The sequence below is a fragment of the Heterocephalus glaber genome, unplaced genomic scaffold, assembly GCF_053883595.1.
Source record: "Heterocephalus glaber isolate CG9 unplaced genomic scaffold, H.glaber_assembly_v1.0 deba00001523, whole genome shotgun sequence".
NCBI classification, from domain to species: domain Eukaryota; kingdom Metazoa; phylum Chordata; class Mammalia; order Rodentia; family Bathyergidae; genus Heterocephalus; species Heterocephalus glaber.
Genome location: NW_028258327.1, coordinates 17,869,695 through 17,891,926, shown reverse-complemented (window position 1 = coordinate 17,891,926; position 22,232 = coordinate 17,869,695). Strand labels below are relative to the sequence as shown.

At 40.9% G+C, this 22,232-nt stretch overlaps 1 protein-coding gene across 5 annotated transcripts in view; it reads right to left on the bottom strand.

Moving 5' to 3' along the window:
- The window catches only part of Mdn1 (midasin AAA ATPase 1), a 160,032-nt gene that overhangs the window by 20,917 nt on the left and 116,883 nt on the right, over positions 1-22,232 (bottom strand). For 3 of the 5 annotated variants that reach the window (XR_002388006.2, XM_021240695.2, XM_021240696.2), the window contains exons 64-84: positions 20,515-20,676; positions 20,066-20,339; positions 19,094-19,329; positions 18,487-18,582; positions 17,642-17,736; positions 17,230-17,351; positions 16,527-16,673; positions 15,509-15,618; positions 14,814-14,887; positions 13,517-13,715; positions 12,735-12,897; positions 10,704-10,850; positions 10,077-10,203; positions 8,689-8,794; positions 7,888-8,003; positions 6,255-6,740; positions 5,769-5,995; positions 5,088-5,246; positions 4,658-4,827; positions 3,463-3,624; positions 1,294-1,431 (exon numbers count right to left, since the gene is read on the bottom strand). Coding sequence is in view for 4 of the 5 variants with exons in the window: in XM_021240695.2 (XP_021096354.2) it covers positions 1,294-1,431; positions 3,463-3,624; positions 4,658-4,827; positions 5,088-5,246; positions 5,769-5,995; positions 6,255-6,740; positions 7,888-8,003; positions 8,689-8,794; positions 10,077-10,203; positions 10,704-10,850; positions 12,735-12,897; positions 13,517-13,715; positions 14,814-14,887; positions 15,509-15,618; positions 16,527-16,673; positions 17,230-17,351; positions 17,642-17,736; positions 18,487-18,582; positions 19,094-19,329; positions 20,066-20,339; positions 20,515-20,676 (3,516 nt within the window). In the remaining variant the exon portion in view is untranslated. The remainder of the gene's footprint in view (positions 1-1,293; positions 1,432-3,462; positions 3,625-4,657; positions 4,828-5,087; positions 5,247-5,768; positions 5,996-6,254; positions 6,741-7,887; positions 8,004-8,688; positions 8,795-10,076; positions 10,204-10,703; positions 10,851-12,734; positions 12,898-13,516; positions 13,716-14,813; positions 14,888-15,508; positions 15,619-16,526; positions 16,674-17,229; positions 17,352-17,641; positions 17,737-18,486; positions 18,583-19,093; positions 19,330-20,065; positions 20,340-20,514; positions 20,677-22,232) is intronic. The other 2 variants (XM_013077965.3, XM_021240697.2) reach the window with 1 other exon arrangement.

The following is a 22,232-nucleotide window of genomic DNA, read 5'->3' as shown; positions in this document are numbered from 1 at the left end:
AGAATATAAGTGATAAAAAAATTAACCTTTATTTCCTCAAGCAAGTTGATTAATCTAAATAACTAATGCATTAGCTGGGCATGGTGACATACACCTGTAATCCCAGTGCTTGGGGAAGCTGAGGCAGGAGGGTCGCCACAAATTTGAGGCCACCCTGGGTTACATAGTGAGTTCAAGGCCAGCCTGAACAACATGGTGAGACTCTTTCTCAGAAATAAACAAACAGGGCTGAGGATTTAGCTCAGTGGTCTCTGCCTTCCTCGAAAGCATAAGGTCCTGAGTTCGATCTCTAGAACCAGAAAAATAAATAAATAAATACAATATAAATTAAATGGCTCCCAAAGCCTCATATGTTTGGAAGGTGATTGGATTATGTGGTGTGTAGCCACCTTGCTGTTGAGAGGCAGGGTCTGGTCTGAGGAGACAAGTCATAGGGGGCAGGGCCTGGAAGGGTTTCTCTCTCTCCCCAGTTCCTCCCTTCTCTCTCCAGACTTCCAGAATGCCATGACATGGAGCAGCTTTCTTCCACTCAGGACCTTCTTCCATGCCACCATCCATGCAAGGACTGAAGCTCCTAAATTGTGAGCCAAAATACACCTGTCCTTTTAGGTTGCGGCTATCATGCATTATGATCCAGAGATCAGGAAAGTAACTAAGATGTGTCCCAGATGAGGTGAGCATTTTATTTTTTTTCTTATTTTTTTTGGTACGGGGGATCAAGCGCTGGACCTTGTGCTTGCAAGGCAGGCGGCAGAACCACTGAGCTAAATCCCCAACCCCTGAGGTGAGGATTTTAAAAGATAATGCAATAATCATCATAGTCATAGCATCTGAACATTTTAAAAAGTATTCTTGATTCTAATCAAAAGAGGATATGGATTTTAAAATTTCAACATGTTTTAAAGACATACAATGACAAAATCTATTAATAGTAAATGCTGGCATTATTGTTTAATGCAGTTATCACTACAATAGTCTCAGCTTTTTATCCTTAGAAGTACTATTACCAAAAGATACTCTGCAGAGATCATGAGCATGTATCTTCCCATTTAAAAACAGTCATTTCCTCCAAAATTACAGCTATAAACAATGAATGGGTTGCAAAGGTCCTCCCTGTGGATTTTAGGCTATTTATACCCACTGCTCACACTTCAATATCCCTGAAGCTTCACAGATCATGGGGAAAACCATTACCTTTGTACAAACTACTTATATAGATAACTGAGATGCTGAAAAAAGGGAAAGGAATCAGCTTTTGTAATCTGCGCCTATTACACCCATGTGAAAACATACCTGCTCTTCACTTTCTATCTTATCACTCACATCCTTCATGCCCTCGCCTTCTCCAATTCCACCTCCCTCATAGTCATGGAATTCAGTTGCTCCATCTCCTGATGAATCTTTCATAAATTCTTTGGGCAAGCAAAATCCCTTGGGAAAAAAATGGAATGAAGGATTAGGCACAAATCCAATTTTAAAAAGTGCTTACAGTCCTGCCACAGGGCTAAAAAAAAAATCAAAGGCTTAGTTATTTTTCTAGTTATCTTAAAGCTGAGGAAGTCCAGCAGAACTCATTCTTTTCCTCCTTAGTGATAACAGTTATTAGGCAGTTGACTCTGTAGAGGCCTCTAGGATAGGGTAATTTGTCACTCTGCCACTACGAAAATTTCAATGAAATATACTACAAGGAAGAAACTGAGGAGCAAATCACTGAGCCAGGGCAGAATGGGGTCTTCAGAGAACATAGCCAGACCTGCTAACAAAAACAAAACCGTTTCATGTCCAAAAGTAGTCTGAAAAGAAAAAACCTACTAGCTTGTGGGACAAAAGTAATAGAAAAAGGAGTATATGAAAGTAAAGACTTTCAATCCAAAGAGAAAAAAACGTTATCAAGATATTTGTCGGGCCGGGGGTATAGCTCAGTGGTGCCTCCGCCTGCCTCGCAAGTGCCAAGATCCCGAGTTCAATATCCAGTACCAAAAAAACAAAAAGAAGATATTTGTCAATCTAAGGATGAAAATGTACTAAAAAAAAATAAGCTGCCAATTAATAAGAATTACTCTTATCCAAGTTAACTAGCAAACACTATGACTTCATTACACAGAAATGGCTGTGGATTAATTGCTTTAATTATAACGTAAATCTATCATTGAAGCTCAGTGTCTAACCTACTTCCAACTTCCCTCAGCTCTACTCAGGAAGTTTATGAATAAAACTTGGACACTTAAAAACAAACAAAAAACCTCACTTTGGGTGCATGTATTTTCAGAAAGCTCACTGGAAAATGCATTTTAACTTATTTTTCCACTGAGCTACATTATAAGAACCACATTTGGATGCAGGCAGGTGGAGAGTCAAATGCCCTTAGGGCACATCACTGCGGTAACTACATTGGGACAGCCTTGGGGCCCCTACAAATCATCAGATCAGAACGACTCCCATGCTCAGATGCCCAGCACCCAGGCCTGAGGAACCAATTATTCTAGAGCCTGCAGACTAGAGTACTGGTGCAAATGGACAAATACAGCTGACCTAGATCTCAAGGCATCCTTGTCTTGTCTCTTATGGCTTGCTGATTGGCTTATGGAGAGGGGACAAACCTGAAAATCAATCACTCACTTATAGTTCAACAGATACACACATACTTATGAGGCACTGAGCTTGCCTCTCACTTTCTCTTTCCAGTATTTCAGAGTTAGACTAAGAATCTGAGTGTTTACAAGAAGACCAGATCCCATCTTCAGTTTGTAAATTCATTATCTTCCACAAATGAATCTCATTTGTATTGTACTTATTTGAAAAAAATTATCTCAAAATACTAAAGAAACAAAACAAAACTTAGATCCTCAGTTGAAGGTAGTTCTCACAAAAATGCTAAACACAGACAAATCTCATTTTACATACGAAGAAAATGAGTTCCAGGGAAGTTATGTGATGAATTCAGAGTCCAAGAATTGGACACCCCTGTGGCTGGACCAGCCATCCCATGCTGTGTCTTTTAGAATTCACTATCTCGAGGGCTGGTCTGTAATCTCTACATCTTTGGTTGCTTTTCACGGTACTGAGTACATGGCTGAATGAATTAGTGACTTCCTTCGTGAAGATGAATGCTCCTCATACCAAGAGATCCTTTATTAATCATAATCAAATATAAATAGTTTAAGGAAAACAGCTGTAAGGATTTATCCCACAGGTCAAGGTCAGTTAGTTCAAAATGGGGGCAAGGGAGAGCAAGCTGTGTTGGCAGAAAGCAGTGGCCTTTAGTCAGCCTCTGTAGTCAAGAAATTCAATGTGGGTGTTCTGCAAGTTCTGAGACTTTACTGGAAACAGCATGAGCAAACAAGTGCTGAACAAAGCCCTAAAAACTTACAGCGAGCAAATCACCTGCTATTTGTGACACTCCAAAATATCCATCAAACCCAACACCGAAGGATCCCTGCCGTTCATGTGAACAGTCCTTACCTTCTGGGCAAGCTCTGTAAAGACCTGGGCAAGCACAGAAAGCAGCTTTGCAGTGTTCCGGTGAGTTGCCAATGACATGGTCAAGAAGAAGAGGACAAGGTCTGAGAAGCTGCAAAGCATGGGCACCAGGCGCACCAGCAGGCTGCAGGACTGGCTGAAGAGCTGGGGACAAGACAAACCAAAAGGCCTGTTGACACTGCTATTCTTTGGGGCAATACACTGATTCTAGAACTAGTGGCAATGGCTATACAACTATAAATGGGCTAAATGTCACTAACTGTAAGTGTCATGGGTTTTAAAAATTTTTTTATTTTTTGGTTTTTTTGGAGGGGATGGAACTCAGGACGTTGCGCTTGAGAGGCAGGCACAGTGCCACTGAACTAAATCCCTGGTCCTGTCATGTGTTTTTATATATTCCCCGCATAACTCAGTGAGATTTCTTCCTTATATACACAAACTCATAAAAAGTACACTTACAAGCTCAGTTACTTTAGTCTCACTTAGTTTACAGTGCTTTTTTTTGGTACTGGGTATCCAACTCAAGACTTTGCACTTGTGAGGCAGGCAGCAGCGTTTATAGTGCTTTTAATAATATATTTATGGGCCGGGGATTTAGCTCAGTGGTTCTGGCGTCTGCCTTGAAAGCACAAGGACCAAGTTCGATCCCTGGTACCAAAAGAAAAAAAAAAAAAATGCTTAATAATATATTTATAAAGAAATTTTGCTAGGAAATCAAAGTTGAAATTAAAGCAGTGCTAAGAATAACAAACAATGAATATCTTACAAAATAAGTTACCTCTCTGGACTGAATACAGATACTGTAATTTACTCTGCTGGCTTACTGTGAAGGGAATGGGGTTTTCAGCAGATGCCTACTAAGTCTCCTGGATAGCAGCAACATCCCCTGTTAATATCAAATACCTGGGAGTACATAACTGGGATATGAAAGAATCCTAAAATAATTGCCATTCTGCATTGTTTATTTTGCACCTAAGCAACTCATAATTGTAACCCTTAGCAAGCCCTAAGCTTTTCTCAAAGCTTGTCAATGATGTTTACATTTATAAATAGACCAAATTCTTAGTGATTTCTGAGGCTTGCTTTAGGACTCTCCACATGGAGTGAGATGAGGGCCACTCTGCCTTTGCTTAGTTGATTCTCAAAAGCAACAACCTTGTAAAAAGCAACTGATTACCATGTGCTTTGACGCTGTGCCATCTTCTCCATATGATTTTATTCTCTCCAATAGCTCAGAGATAGTAGAAATTATTTTCTGCACATGCAAAGTGCTCACGTCAGCCCAGAAGTCATCCTCTAAGAGTTTTGTTAGATGTCCTGGTTGTAGTCTCTCAAAGCCTGCTCCCGCTTTCATTCACAAAAAACAACATGATGAGCAATAGAAAATAACCCTTTCCATCTCTACTCATGCACAGTCATCTATTTCTAACATCTATCCTTAACTATTTACTTACAGAAATAAATCATTAAGAAATAAACCAACAGGGGCTGGGGATTTAGCTCAGTGGTTCCGCTACCTGAGTTCAATCCCCAGTATCGAAAAAAAAAAAAAAAGGAAAAGAAATAAACCAACTACAAAACTAAATTTTGTCTGGTTTTAAACATACCCTCCTCTTCTTGTGGTCTTTTTTGGTCAGTGCTCTCCTCTGCTTTTTTACTGTTTCTTTCTGCTAAGTTCTGGACAGCACAAAGGATGGCCTGGATGGCAGTTTCCATTTGCTCTGAAAAATCTTCCACTAAGCTTTCATCCAACATTTGGTTTCCTGCTAAGAAATGTGGTACAAAACAAAGAGAAAACAATCACTTGCTTTGGTGCCTCTGGAAATCATTAACAATATTCATTTGTTATTTGAACAGCTGTTTTAGTGGGTCAGTCAACCTAGGCTGGATGCAAAACTGTTTAAAACGTATTGCTTGCCTAGACAAACCTACGAGTTTATCATTCTGTATTAAACAATTTGTAAAAAGAATGCCCCCCCCAAATGAAAATAAGATGGTGTGTCTAACTTGGTCCACATATCAGCCCCAAGCTTTTTAGCCTAAGAGAAACTGGTGCACACAAGTGAACCTGTGCTACCTTCCTACAGGTGTGTACTAAGTATGTGACAAAAAGACCATCCAAAGACAAGGCATTCATACAAATGAGGAAAAAAAGGTGGAGCCATGGATTCTAACCCACGTCCTTGCCTCAGGACCCCAGATAGGTACAGCAAGACCAAAACAATCTGCTTAAATCTATAAGACATCATTCTATGATGGGCTTTTACTTCTTTATGAAAAGTCCTTACCTCCTTGGCTGTTTGAAGTGAGTAGATGTGTTTTCCAAGTAGTAAAGTCATCCGTGGCTTTATCAATTTCCCCTTTTACATATTCCAGGCTTTCAACTAATGCCATTTGTGGGTCTGTTTGCTCAGCCTCCATTCCTGGAACAATGAACAAGGACTCTAGGCCTTGCAAATGAGCTGACACCTGGGACAGGCAACTGAGCCCAGAAGAGCAAACTTCAAAATCTTTCCTGCAACAGAAATGCCACAATGTTGAAAGGAAGAGGGGTCAGACACACACACACACCCTCCCTCTCAACCACTAAACTGTATACAGAGCAAAACTCCTGGTATCTGAAGGTTTATAGCAAAACATCTGACACAAAGTACCATGTAGGTCCTACTGAACAGCAGAGGACTGAAACACAATTTTTCGTAACTTTATCTGAGAACTGAATACTGAATGAGTACTCAAGCACACAGAGGAAGAGTACACATAGAAACACTCACCAAGAATGAAAGAGAGTCTCACAAGACTGCTGCCTAATTTTGTCGACATCAGCTTTCACTGTTTTAATGGTTTTCAGCATCTCTGTTATCCTGGCAGTCGACTCTTGCCAAAGCTGGTCCTGTTTACGCATCCGGCAACCAGAAGGCAGTTGAATTCTAGGTACTGGGGATGGGTACCCCACATCAGAGGGAATTATGTCTGGCACTGCTCCAGACAGCTGTCCCTTGGTGAGTTCCAGTCTTTCCAGGTGGGAGGCAGAAGGCTGACCCTGCACTGAAGCTTGATCATGGCCTGGCGCCAGCCCTGCACTGGGACAGCACTGGAAGAACCAGGAAAGCTGCTCAAGCAGGATCTGGCTCTGCATGGCCACATGCTGTAGCCGCTCTGTCCACTGCTGCATACTGTCCTGAGGTGGGAAGGCCACAGGGTAGACAGGGGGCCCTGTCAGCCTGCTGTGGATCTCCTGCACACAGCTGAGAAGGTTCCTATACAGAGAAACCCAATGGAAAACACAATGGCATCTTTAACCACGTCACCATGTTGCTTTTAACAAAATTTTTCTAACTTCTGAAGAAGCATGGGCTTTTCCATGTAATTAAGGAGGAAGGGCTGAGGTTGTAGCTTAGTAGTAGAGTACTTGCCTAGCATGTATGAAGCCCCAGGTTTGATCCCCAGCACCACCACCCCCAAAAAAGCAATCCCCCAAATAGGTAAGAAAATAAGAAGTCGGTTCAGATGCCTCCCAAAGTACTTAGACACAAACACATCCTTCAATCTTTGAAGAAGTATCAAAACTCATGTCTTATCATCTGACCCTTAGAGTCCACTGCAGTGATTTCAATTATCTATCACCTAGTAAATGTTTGTACTTTGGTAAATAAACCCTAATAAATGCAGCAGAAATCTGATGAAGCCAAAGTGAATAGAGTCTGGAAATACTACCTCTCAGCCTGAATCCATTAAGTGAAATGATGACAGCCTTCCTGTTTTACCAAGGAACTTTGTGTATTCCTCAGCAAACTGCCAGCTGGTGATTCCAAAAGACTAAGAGAAGCAGACTCAAATCTGATCTGTGCCCAGAGACTAGGACACCTGATATAATGAACACTACCTGTCTATCAAGTATCAAACCTATTTTCAGCCTCATTCTAGATCCAGACGGAATTTACCCATGACAGTCTCTACAGTCTGACTTGGGCCTGTAATCATTCCCCAGGCTTCATTTTCTCCAGAGGTATGGTCACAGCATGGGGGAGCAGAGGAATCAGAGACATATCACCAAAACCAAGTAGCAAGCCAGGCGTGGTGGTGTATATCTATAATTCCAGCACTCTGGGAGGCTGAGGCAGGAGGATCACAAGTCTGAGCCCAGCCTGGGCAACTTAGAAACCTTATCCCTAAATAAAAAAGGGCTAGGGATGTTGTTCAGTGCAAAGACCCTGGGTTCAATCCTCAGTACCACCAAAGAAACACCCAAACAGCAGAGACAAGAGAAAACCCTTTTCCTCTTTGGGGCTCAAATTTATTTCACAGTTCTACTGACAGCAGATTCCATTTTTCTCATCATGTGCAGCAAGTCTAAGATGACCTACACAATACCTAATTTATGCCACCAACTGAACTCAGCGATACCTGAGGATGATCCACTGCTCCGTCAGTGTTGTCAAGGAGCGTCGCTGTTGGATGAGTATCTTCATCAAATGTGCTGAGAACCCTTTACACCTCTCAATGTTCCCCACGCCCATCTCCTGGCAGAGGGAGAAAAAGCATGTTGAAGATGCTGCTAGCAAAAACCACGCATGCAGGCTCAACTAGAAAGCTGTTTCATGGAACACTCTGTCAAGTAGAGTCCCTTGCTTTTATAATGAGCTGTGGGTGTGTTTAGAAGCAATACATTCATCTTTTCTTGTTTCCCTCCAGGTACTGGGGATCAAACTCAGGACCTTGCACTTGCCAGGCAGGGATGGTGCCATTGAGCTACATCCCCGGCCCACACATTCATCTTTTTTGAGCAATGATTCTCAGGTTACACTTCCACAGATAACTGAAATTCCATCAGGTGGAACTAGGTTTAACCTAAAAAAAATAGGTACTAATCGTCTTAATTCACAATGAAAAAAAGATTAAGATGGCATTCTCAATAGGAAGTTTTTGGGTTTTTTTTTAAAGCAATAGGAAGTTTTTCTTACATAATTTTTCTTACACAGCTGGTTCTACTAAGTGTACATAATAGAATTTATTATGAGATGCTTTACAATTTACCACAAAATTACATTGATTTATTGTATTGAGTTTAATGATGTCCTGCAAAAAGTTCAGTCACTTCCACTAATCGGCTATTATCACTTGACAAGGTCTGAGACTGCTACCCTGGGATATACTGAATAGGAGCTTTCCCTGGGCTCCTGCAATTCCTACGTTCTATCATTCTACCTTGGCAGGAGTTGCTAGGGCTGCAGTAAGCCTGGTGTGCCGTGCAAGAGAGCGATAAAAATACTTCTGGCATCCATCCCACGAAGATGAAATTTCTGCAAGCAGCCTGCAAAGAAATAACAATGATTTTATTAAAACCACAATCTCCTATCCCAGAAACTAAAGACTCAGAGATTGGTCTATCTGGCCACAACCAAAAGTCAACAGTCTAAACACATTTATTTCTATGAGGATTCACTCAAACTTATTCCTTCATTCAAAAGAGGTATACTGAGCATTGGAAGTATCTTGGGGAATTAGATGATGATGACAATATGGTTTCCTCAGTTAAGTCTCTACAACTGTTCTGACATGGGAGGCTAGGAGTCATGAACTCTGGTGCTTACCAGGGTTACACAGACAATATAAATCATTAAGAACTGACTGATACATGGTATTAGCTGACGAATGTGAGAGAAGTCACAGGGCTGGTTGAGAACTAAAGTAAATTGGAGACTATGTAAATTAGAGCCATGACTGAGCTATGGCAAACTGCTGACAAAATGGAAACACAAACTCACTTGGCAAATTATCCTGAAAGAGCCAAAAGTCCAGGATGCTGGTATAAAATGTTCTCTTTTTTATTATAATGCTCTATGGTTCAAATTTAAAGCCCTCTGAGCAATCCTGAACAAACAAAACACACGCAAAGTATTGTTTACAACAACTTCTGTGTGATTATTAATAGGGAAATAACTGTCTCAAACCTTTATGGGGAAAAAAACCACCTTTACAGATTCTCACATTGAAGATTATCAGAGGATATACCAGAGGCAGCAAAAAATGTGGCCAAAGCCAAGTGTGGTAGTGCATGCCTATATTCCCAGCACTTGGGAGGCTGAGGCAGGAGGATCGTTGAGTTTGGGGCCAGCCTGGGCCACATAGTGAGCTCAAGGCCAGCCTTAGCTACATTAGTGATACCCTGTCTCAAGAAAACAAAACAAAACAAAATAGGGCAGTTTTTTAGCCTTCTACTCATACATACATTCAAATCAAGACAGCAAACCTCAGGAAAACCAAAGCACCAGAAAAAGAGGACATAGGCTAAGGATGTTGTTCAATAGTAAAGCACATGCTTAGCATGCCCAGGGTTCAGTCCCCAGCACCACAAGAACAAAAAACAAAACAAAAAGATTAAGAACAGGAAAAGTGAATACAAGGAAGAGAGGAAAAAAAGAAAATCAATACTTTTTGAATGTTCATCAGGGCCGAATTCTGAGCCAGGCACTTTTATAAATGGTATCTTTCTTAATCTTTACAACTCTGCTGGAGAGGCAGTGCTATTCTCTTTTTGGCAAGTGAAAACATGGAGGCTTAAATGGCTTGTAACTAGGGAAAGAATATCAAACCTGGAATCAGCCTCTTGAGTGCCGCTGACTATGGACAGTGCTCTCCGGAGATCTAATGGGTGAAGATGAAGCAACTCCTGCAGATTTTTTGAATGGGCCCAGGCGAGACCTTTGCGGTATGACAAACCTAGAAAACAGCATTCATTTAAGAAAAAAAAAAACCTCAGGAAGAAAAGGATGCATCCCCTTTACCCCTGCCACTCAAAGCAAAGTCCCATGAATAGCAACACCCAGAAGCTTGTTGAAACACAGACTAGTGCCCTGCCCCTCAGGGACGAGATCAGCACCTACACTTTAACAAGATTCCCCAGATGACTCATGCTCAGCAAAGTTGGAAAGTCTCCGTTCTTTCTTCTACATTGGAAGGGTGGGTGCAATACCAAAACACGGTGATAAAAATAAAAAATTTGGACTCAGAAACCTCATTACAAAACTAAATATTTGGGAATCAAAAGTTCATAGTAGTAGCATTGTGCTGACTATGAGAACTCTTAGAATGACATTTCAAAACCTTGCTTGCCACTCTGTTTTCTACTATCTCTTGAATTTCCCCCCAAATCACCCATTGCTTTTCTTCCCCCCAAAGCTGGTGATTATATTTCATAGTGCTTCAGGCAAAAACCTTACCAGTTTTTGTAAGGTGTTTAAAGAGGTCTGATAAAGCTCGCTGCTTCTGCATGAGAATGTGCTTGGCTTCTGACCTCTGCTTCTCTTTCTCTGCAGATGGCTCCACCTTTAGGCTCTGAAGCTCACTTACAGAGGAAATCATTTCACCTGAGGGGAAAACATGAAAATCCCAGAGGGTTGTGAATGTGTCCAGGTAACTCAATACCTAGTAGGACTTTCTGTAACAGTGAGGACTAGGTACCATTTATCTCTGTATCTGGGTACTTAATATAGTCCCTAGCATTTGATAAATGCCCAATATGTGCTTGAAATAAACTAGTCAAGCTGTATAGAAATAGAAAAATAAGAGTACACGGGATTTCATATGTCTTCATAATAACCAAAAACAAACCCAAAACGATGCTTTCTTAAATTTAGGGCTTTTATAATCAATCAAGCAAAAAAGCACTCACTGAACACCAACAATGTGAAGCATATATTAGGAATTTTAATCACCTGAGGGAAATTTCTGATAAATACCATTACGTGCCTATCCTGTAGCATTTACTTAGTAAATGCACTTTTAATCTCCAAAACCTCAGAAGTGCTTACTTATAGTTCCATTTTACAGACTTTAAAAAAGACTCACAAAGGTCATTTCTAAAGGCCATTCAGCTAACAAGTGGCTAAATTAGAACTTCAACCCAGACATACTCAACTTCAAAACTCAAGTTCTTCTCTAGCACCATGCTGCCTTCCTGAAAACACATGTGTCCTGCCACAAACAGTGTTATGGCTAGACTGTGCCTACCCCCACGAAATTCCTGTTAAAGAATGAGTGCCCCCACCTCAGAATGTGACTACATTTGGAGATAGGGTCTTTAGAAAGGTAATTAATATAAAGTGAGGGTGTGCCCTAATGCAAAGACTAGACTCCTTAAGAGATCAGAACACAGAATAGAATATACAGAGGAGAGTGGCCATCTGCAAGCCAAGGAGGGAGGCCTCAGAAGAAACCAACCCTACTGGTAATGGTGATCTTGGACTTTAGTTTCTGAAACTGTGACACAATAAATTTCTTTTGTTTAAGCTATCGGGCCTGTTGTACTTTGTTAAGGCAGCCCTAGCAGACAAATGCAAGCAATCAATCAGGTAAGGACAAGTTCACCACACTCCTTACACTGACATCACAAGACAGTTAACGGAACAAATCCTATACATTACTAACAGTGTGTCCCCTTCCAGGAGATGCACATGGATGTGTACTCCACATATCCTCATCCTAGGGCTCAGGGACAGGTCACCTTAAGCAATGGACAGTAGACTATTATCCTATTTAAACTGCAAAAATCAAGAGCTCCCTGACATCAGATAGTGATCTCATTAAAAGGAGGCCAGCTTCACTGAAACATCACTCACTGGGAGGTGTGGGTGGACAGGGATGAAGGAGGTGGTATAATGCCACCCAATCTATTAAGACATGGATTCCTCTATTACATTACAAAACAGATCTCAGCTCTCATCTTTTGCCCTGAGGAAGGACAGCCAGGGAAATGAAACTGCTATGCCTCTTTGGAGGGAAGAAAGCAAGAAGATGATAACTTTGGGTGAATCTTCCTTCTATTTAGGGGAGGACAAATGAGCAGGGGATAGTCTACAGACTCTGAGAAATTCACCTGTGCCCCTTTACCCATGCTGCTTGCCAACAAGAACCGGTACAGGCAAAGCTATTAGAGAAAATGTTCAGGTTGGGAGTGGTGTTGTGCTACAGATAGGAGGATCTCTTAAGTGAACTCGAGACCAGCATTGGCAAATGTAGCCAAACTCTGAAAAAAAGATGGTGTAACCTATCACTAGTTTACATCAAGGATGGTATGAGGAAAGTGAGGACAGTCTGTGTGTTCTCAGTAGGCTCCTGTGTTTGGGCTCTGCTGTTTTTTAGCCTGTGTCCTTATTCAATTAACTAACACTATGCAAGATGTAAAATAGGACACAGGTACCACCTCCAAGCCCTCCTGGGCCACAGGGGAAAGCAGAACAATTGCCACTCACCAGCGAACTGATCAAGGCCCTCCACTAGGTGAGGCAAAGGGCTCTCCTTCATGAATGAAAGGCACATCTTCCTCATTCGTTTTGTGAGCTTTGGCAAGCGACGCAGAAGCTCCCCTTCCATAGAGAAAGGAGTAGCACTTGGACACTGTTCTGGAATTGTGACCTATGAGACAGAGTACTGGTTAGTCTAAGAATGACAGTAATAATTTTAACCCGCAGGAGTGCTAAATTTAAGTGGTATATACACAAGACCTTAGTTCAGCATAAAATTATCACGATCTCAGAAGTCTCATAACAACACATGTAGTAGCACCAACGTTAAAGTGCGCATATATTTTGAATATTTAGAAAACTGTTACTGCTTTGTATGAGATCACTGTAACAGCAGCCCCCCCCCCAACTAACATTTTCTATGCTAATCACAAGAAGACTCTGGTTTTGAACACAGCAGAATGAAAATAAAACTGCTGCCCCTGAGGTACTTAAGCCACACTGCTTCTCAGACATACAGCTAGGCAAAATCCACCATCTCCCATCCAATCCCTCATTAACAGTTCAAATATTAGGAATTTAGATATTAGATGAAGGAAGAGCTTTCATATTTTGGGGTATATTTTCATTATTTTTCTTCGTGAAGAATCCATGAAATTCCTGTTACTGTCATTAGCAAATCACCATTTTTAACTAGAATGACAGATGCTTAAGCTGGTGAATGCAACAGAAAGAAAAGAAATTTTGCAGTCATATGGCATCATCCTCTATACTATCCCCCAAGCTAGTACCTGCCTAGCTGGTGGCCAGGCTAACAAGGTCTCCCTCAGTGCTCTATTCAGACACTGAATGGGAGATGTCTCACTCATGGCTTCATCTGCTGGCCTGGGCAAAAAGTCAGGCTGTTCTTCCTTGTCACTCTCCACCAAGCATGACCGGCAGGGCTCACTTAGAACAGCTTCAAATTTCTTCATGAATTTAAAAAGGGTCCTGACCACGGATAAAACAGAGATAAAAAGAGAAACATGGACTTAAAACTAAAGAAATAATTTTCAAAAATTACAATGCTTACACACATAACTTAATAACATGTACTTTTTATATACAACGATCTCCTTCAATATTCATAATCATTTTTGGGGGGGTACCGGGGATCACCCTTGGAACCTTGCGCTTGCGAGGCAGGCAGCAGAACCACTGAGCTAAATCCCCAGCCCAATCATTTTAATTTTTTAAGAGAAAAAATATGGCAAGTATTATTATCTCCTTTTCTAGAATACTAGAGCAAGGAATGGTGGGGTTGCTTTGCTCAAGATAAACAGCTATTTTGTAAATGGAAAGGAGACTAAGGGGGAGGAAGGGGAGGACAAGAGACATAAAAAGAATTAAGACGGGGCCAGGGATTTAGCTCAGTGGTGCCGCCGCCTGCCTCGAAAGCACAAGCTCCTAAGTTCGATCCCCAGTGCCAAAAGAAAGAATTAAGATGTGTTATATATATATATACCACCTCCCCACAATGAATGTAATCATAATGCACTGCAAACAAGCACTAACAAGAAAATCTTTTAAAAATTATAAAATAGAGGTCATTAGTCCAATACACTTGATGAGTTACAGAATTATGAACTATTAAATGGATATTGTGTTCATTAAAAAAAACAACCAGCTAATGAGTGGCAGAGACCAGCTCTACTAGATCAAACAGTTTGCTTTGTCTCAAGGCATACTCATTCTTCTTGCAGACAGACTTTGCTCTGGGTAACACTGGGGTGGCATAGGAAGCCACACCAACACAATTTAGTGAAATGGGGGGGTTGTTTGTTTTTTGAAGACAGAGCCTTGCTATAGTTCAGGCTGGCCTTGAACACACTATGTAGCCCGGGTTGGCCTTGAACTCTCAGCGATCCTCCTGCCTCAGCCTCCCAAGTGCTGAGACTACAGGTGTGTGCCACCATGCCCAGCCTCTAGTGAACTTTTGTAGAAGTTTAAGGCGTTTGTATTAAGTAAGGCCATGATAAGAATATAGCCTTGCAGCCTCCACGCAAAATTATGAGTTTTGGTCACACCTAGTTTTAAAAAATAAATTACCTATGTGTCTTTTCCACAGATTGTTTAATGGACCAGAAGCTGACATCATTCCACCTCGATATCTTAACAAATTCCTGAAAGATAAATGAGGTTCAAGAAATGGCTTATAAAGCTGGTGTTATTCTGTTTCTTGCTAGATCATCTGTTTGCTAAAGACCAGCGCCCACATCATCCACACACAGGTCTGTGTGTCGAGGAACAAGTAATATAAGTGTAAAAGGGGAACCATACATTTGTCATAATGCAATCAAAAAGAGCTATAATCAATAGGCCATTTGATATGTACTCCATCTTAGAAGTCACTGAGTCAATACCAGGGTTCCTTATCACAGGGTTGGTTTCACAACCACTGAAAATGTCAAAAGGAGAGGGCCTTCCTTTCCCCACAGCAGAACCCAAACAACATGGCACATCTCTGAGAGGGACAAAGTGCCTGGGCAAGCCCAGGGGAGCACAAACCTTCAAGGAACCTGAGGCAGGGGCTGCTCCACTGACCCCTCACATACTCGGACAGTTAAGTAGCGGAGCCGATACCACACAATGACAATTTTGTCATCCTACCTAGCAGTTGCGATGCTTGCCTCTACTCCCCCTAGTACCTGCCTCGTTGTTAAATGTATAAAAGAATGGAATGGAGAAAAAGAATATTCTGATTTTGTTCTCCTAAGGGTGATCATGACAGCTGTTTATCTTACTTTAAGTTCTTTTTCCAGGGGGGACCGAAGTTCCACAATTTTGACCTGGACTCGGTCAAAGAACTGCTCGTAATAATGGTACAAATTCCACAGAACACTGCAAAGTGAATCTGGAAGAAATGAAAAGGAAACAAAAACATCACATTTGCTGCATTTGCTACCGGTGCCACCTATGGTCTTCACATTTCAGTGATGATCCTTCCTCATTACTCTTTTTTTGGTACCAGGAATCGAACACGGGACCTTGCACTTGGCAGGCTGGTGCAGCACCACTGAGCTAAATCCCTGGCCCCTTCCTCATTACTCTCTATTATGAGGTTACAGCACAATTCACAAGCAGATTAATTTAAGGAACCGGTCTGAGCTTAGCAGAAATGCAGGCTGTCAACCCTATCCTATTTTTCATTTCAGCTTAAAGCACATTTTTTTGTTGCACTTTTGTTCTTAGAGATGTTGTACACAGAGTTTCTTATAAAATCACTATTTCAAACTCTTTCTCTGAATCTTATAAAATCACACTGCACCTATCTTAAAGGATGGCACATAAAGAGGTTCACTTCAACTGCTCAATCATGTGTAGTGTAGTTAAGACTCATTTTTTAGTGACAGTTTTATCCAAACCCTGCTGTGGTCAAGGACAGTTTTATGTGCAGTTCCTTTATCCATGGCAGTGCTCTCACTGGATCAAAGAACATAATAATGGCCTGTATCAAGCAGCAGCTTAGCAGAAAATATATAATGTCTAGACAGACAGATGTGCTGCCTTGACATGCCAGTTCCTAAGAGCTTCATTTGTCAATTTACTTCCGCAACAGTTCACTGTCCAGTGGTTTATAAATCAGCCTATATTTTGAATGTTCTTTTCTGTATCTAGTGTGAATCACATTAAAGTTAAAGATGATTAGAACTGTCTTTTTAAAAATCTGGTGTGCAACAACATACCTGTCTCATGTGGAAAATTAAAAGCATAGCCCAATTAGCAGTGCAGTTTACAAAGAAGGGGAAAAAATTTTCTTACCCTTTCCTTCAACTTGTGGCATTAGCAAAACATGACAATGGAAAACCAGTAACATCTGAAGTCGCACATGGAATTCTCCCAGAGAGGATCCTTCAATAAATGCTTGTAGCGTGCTAACCAGCAACATCAGGGTCATCTGTTTGTCATCTTTATAGAGATTCAAAAAGGAAAACATGTATGGGCCTTCAGCCATTACTGCCTACTCTAAGCGCATTCAATCTACTATGGGATATACCAAGAGTTGGCCATTTAGGTAGAGACCACAATTAAGGTGAAGCTTTGAAGCAAGGATCGTGGACTTACTTAAACGTAACAGTTGTATATAAGGTGTGTACTCACAGCACTCATATCAAATTATGAAAATGAATTACAAGGTGCTTGCTTTAAGTACGAAACACTTAACTCAAGCATGTTAACTTCTACCTACCAAAAAGGCAACCTTTATTTTGACTTTATCTTTGGACACAGAGAATAACACAACCTTATCATATAACTGGTCTCCAGACTTGGATAAGTCACTTGAACCTGACTTTTCTTATTCTCCCAGTAAGACTACGTACACAGCTTTCTTGGCTGACCTCTGAGAAACAGGAAGTCAAATGATACCTCCTAGGTGAAAGCAGCAATGAGAAGAAAAACAGGAGCAGGTAAACGTAACACTCTGCAGTACTCAAATGACCAGGCAGATCCTGCCAGGCTTTACCTTCATGATCCTCTGTTTGTTCCTGCATGTGCTTTTCAAGCATCTGATAGATGGAGAACCAGTGCTTGGTGGATTTTTCAGTGTGGCGTTTCATGGTATTATCTAAACTCATGGACCAGCAGCTGAAATATGAAGTAAGAGACCATGAAGGCACTTAGAAAAATCCATTTTGAACAGCTGAAATCACAAAAGCTGAAGCTAAATGCTCACTAGTCTCATAAACACAGACAGTGAAACAACCCAATGTGCTGCATCAAAAGTGAAGGCGTGTAAGGTCATTTTGATGTCTTGCTTTAAAATCTGTGATTAATAGTTAAAGAACAGATTCTTCAACTGCTATACTAAATAAACACTGAAGAAACTCAAATTCCAACAGACGGTAAGCTCATGAGGGGGACAGAGAGTCACTTACTTCAGCTCCAGTTTGCGCCAACGAATGATCATCTGACTGACCAAATTGATATGTTTGCGCAGGGACAAGGCTCGACTTGCGTTCTCCTCCCAATCCTAAAGAAACAAAGAGAATTCACTATAGCCACTATTAAACCCCTGAATTACTTCCTCCCCCAATAACATCTTGGACTTTCCTTGAGAAGACTACTGGGCCCTTAAGCACTTTTACAAGTAACTGCAAAGAGCTTAAAAGTACATCCAGCTTCAAGTTCTTTCTGGACACAAGGCAGAACTGTAGCAGGGTCAACGTTATAGGCAGGTTAAAAAAAAAAAAAAAAATCACTGGGTTTGTAGATTAGTGTTTGAATTCCTGCTGTTAAAGATCTGACCTTGGACCGGGATTTAGCTCAGTGGTTACAGCACCTGCCGCGCAAGCGCAAGTTCCCGAGTTCGATCCCTGGTACCAAAAAAAATAAAGATCTGACCTTGATCAAAATCAGTGATCTTTTCCTATCAAATGGGGAGGCACCAGCCACCTCAGTGGCTGTGTGGGAACAGAACAAGACAGCTTTGGAATCCCTCAGCCAGAGTGACAGCCTGCTAAACATCCTGGCACAGGAAATCCCTCAGTACAGGTGGATATCACATTCCACTCTCAAAGAGTGAGGCAGCTCATACCTACCATGTGAGCAGTGTAGTCACTTGGGCTGATCTCACTCACCCCTTGCCAGAAAAACCAAGGATGTTTTTTACCCTTCTCCAACACAAAGTATAACTTTCTGTCTCTCTAACAACAAAGGTGCCACAAGACAAATCTGTCAAATTGTTAAAAAATTAAACAAGGAAAAGAGGGAATCAGCTTACCTGTGCTTTTGCCAGAAGGATCTCTAAGCCATTCAGGAACTTTGAGATGGGACTGGAAAGTGGGAAACTACGAATTCTGTCCATTACAACCAGTAGCTATAGAAAAAAAAGATTTGGGCATCTCAGCAGAAATATCAATGACTCAAAGTTACAGAATACCAAACAGAGTCCTGGCAGCAAGTTTTACTTTCTGCTTTGAGAACTGGATGAAAACTGCCAGGGCTATGGATCCAAGATAAACTTCATTAGCTGCATTACTCTAGAAATAAGGCTGAGTCTGAGAAGATAGAAGACTTCTAAGAAGTCTTAGAAGATAATTGCTCATTCTCTATACTGAGAGTTACTACAGAGTTGTGTGAAGACCAGAGCCATGTCTGAGTTGAAACTGCCAATCTTAAATAAGCAAGGTCTACTCCTAGTAAATAAGAAAATGCTTGTGTACAGACAGCAATAGTATGTGAAGAGCAACTCTTGAAATAAAATTTTGAGCCCTGAATTGAGGTTCTTTAAAGCTTTGTGGAAGCGAATGTTCCTGGAGCTGACATGAGGTCACATCCTCAGTGATTAGATTCCAGTGGGCATTTCATCCCTTAAGTGGCTGCCCTACCTGCTCAAGAGCAGGGTGTTCCGGCCAATCCTGCAGCAATTGACTGACAGCCTCTGAGAAACCCTGAAGCACAGGTTGACACTGTCGTGCTTCTGGCACATTGGGGTGCTGGTAGAAATCATAGGGCCCGGTGGGCGTCACCATCAGGTCTGATGTTGCTTCCCCACAGAGTGTGTTGTGGGAGATGGTGCAGGCTAAAAGTTGGCTGCCTAAGAATTGGTCATTCAGTTCAACACCTGTGAAGTTAACAAGACCATCATTAAAGTCAGTGCTTTATCAACAAATTACAAAGATGCCAGAATAATGAGCTAACTGGGACCAATGAAGCAGATATTTCAATGCTATTCTCCCCCAAAGCAACAACTAGCCTACAAAACTGTGACCCCTAATATTACAGTAGCTACCACAAGCTCTCTCAAATTTCTGGCATATATGCTACACAGGTAGAAAGTCAATGTGTTTAGGTAAAAAGAAGGGAGTAAAGAGTTTCAATTGACCTAATCAAATTCTCAGTTTTTGTAGCTATTCTGGGTTGAGTAGAAAGAAAATTTAAAGCTGTCTTCCTACTTGCATATGATAATAACAAGGTCACACAGGAAACAGCATCACACTCACTGCTACCAAATCACATTTTGAGAGATTAATTTCTGGATTCTCAGGTTGCTCCCAAGAATATATGATTTTTTTAGAAAAGCACTAAAGCTATTAAAAGGAAAGTAGAAATAACATTAAGGGAAAAGATCATGTAAACTAAGTCTATATCCTTTACCTGAAACGACCCCAATGATGAAAATCCATCGTATTGCACAATTTTAAATCACTTTTTAAAACTGTTAAATCCCTTAAACTAAGGAAACTATCAATAAAGAATTAAATGAAAATGAAGAATTCATTATTTTAGTTGTTTCATAAGTAGTGATTGCATCTATCTATTTTGATTTTCCATGAGTACAACAAAATTAAATGCCATACCCATCAGGGGGTAGAAATGTGTCACAAGAGATGCCCCAGTCTGATAGCAAGACAGAAACAGGCTGAGGTAGTCCTTTGTCTCATGTGATGGCACAGTCTGCTGCTGGTACCACAGGGACCGAGCAAAGTTGAGGCACAACTGCTGGTGTATCCGCATCACTGCTTGCATTGAACTTTGGGAGAGGAGAGCTGGGTCTGTGGCTGCTTCTTCTTGACCATCTGAAGTTCCTTTTGTCTCTTCTAGTACTGGTTCTACCAAAATATCTGCAAAGTCCTATAAATAAAGTTAAACTTTTAAAATTTCAAATGTGGTTGTAATCATCCTAAAAGGAAACTGAGAAAGACTCATGAACCACAACAAAATGACATATGCATTAAGCCATTCAGAAGCGACGTATATGGCGTCAGGGTAATTAATTTCTAAACAAATCCTAACACCACCACCCTACCTTTTCGTGCAGTGGAAACTGTTTTCTGAATTCCCGTTCTTCCTCCTCCTCCTCACTCAAGGCTGTCCTGGAGCTCCTGCTCTTGTATCTGTACAGGCTGCTTTCCTGCTCCACCTTCTCTTGGGCTACACGTTCCTGTTCATCCCACTCATTGATGATCTCCTGAAAAGGAACATATGCAGAAGGCACTCACAATGAACACAGGCAAGATTTACACTAAGTTCCTCATGAAAATGAAAGTACCATGACTCCAAAACAAATAACAGCTAATATCCAAGAACCTAATTACTACTTAAGAACAAATGGGCATTGTTTTACTTCCATATATCTTTAGTAATCAGTTTAAGATACCCCTTGTTAAACACTTTCTAGAGTGAAGTTAATGGGAACTTCCTGCCTGGGGCTAGTAGTGCTTTGTGCCAAGGACAAGCTCAGGATTAGCTGTACTGGGAATGCAAATGAGACTGCATTTGCGAAGCATCTCCAGAAGCTGGCCCAGAGCTCAGGAAAGGAAACTTTGGACTAGACCAGAGGTAGGTGGTTCTAAAGTATTGCCAAGGCAGAAGTGGGCTATGCTTTAGCATAGACACATCTTGAATCTTCTACTGCCTCTATCATTATAGGTCCCTAAACTGGCAAAAAGTATAAACTCAAGAAACTAACAAGTGATGCTGAGGGTTGAGAAAATGAGCATATACCATCAAGGAAGATAATATGTACTGAAAATCCAAGTGTGTCTAATCTTTGTCCCAGCAATTCTGATCTCCAGAATTTATACCCAAAGATACACCTATAAGACTGTTTATTTTGACCTTGTGGGTTTCTTCCCCCAAAATAATACAAATAAAATTACATATAAATGTAAATTTTCAATGACAGGAATTAGTTAAATGACTTACAGCATATACACATGGTAGAAAATTAGGCAGTCACTAAATACGTGAAAAATACACAGAGTAGGGAGGGATAATGATTAAGTCTTGTTAAATTTTATAAAACAGAATAAGCTTTTTAGCACTCTGCAGCTTTATAGTTCTTGCATTTTAAGGACAGGTATCAGGATGGACCATGAACCTTAACCAATACAACTGTTTTTTCTGATAAATATTGAGTAACTATGCTAAGTTTTACATCTTTTTTTGGTATCGGGGATCGAACTCGGGTCTGTGCGCTTGCGGAGCAGGCAGCAGAACCACTGAGCTAAATCCCCAGCCCAAGTTTTACCCAGCCAAGCTGCTGCTACTAAAAAAAATCTGTAAACTCCTGAGACACAGTATCTAAAAAAATTTAGTGTCAGAGACACGCATCTGTAGGAATATATCTAACACATGCATGTGCATGCAAGCTTAGAATGGGATATACTAGAATGTTAACAAGGTTAGTGATAGGAGTATTTTAAAATTTTGCTTATACTTACTCTAATTGCCTACAGTGATAAGACATTTTTGTTTAATAAAGGAAAATGAAGGTATTTTCTTAACATCGATAAAAGCTAGTACAATTACATGGCAAAACCACTGTCAACAAAGTTGAAAGATGATCAACAAAGTAGGAGAAAATGTTTGTAGTGAATTTCTCAAGTGTGATGTTTAGTATGAGTGTCAACTTGACTGGCTTTGGGATCCTCCCCGAGGAATTGGTAAAGCACACTTCTAGGTGTAACGGAGTGGGTCATACAGATGTAACTTTGAAATTTTATATCTCATTCTTGCCCCTTC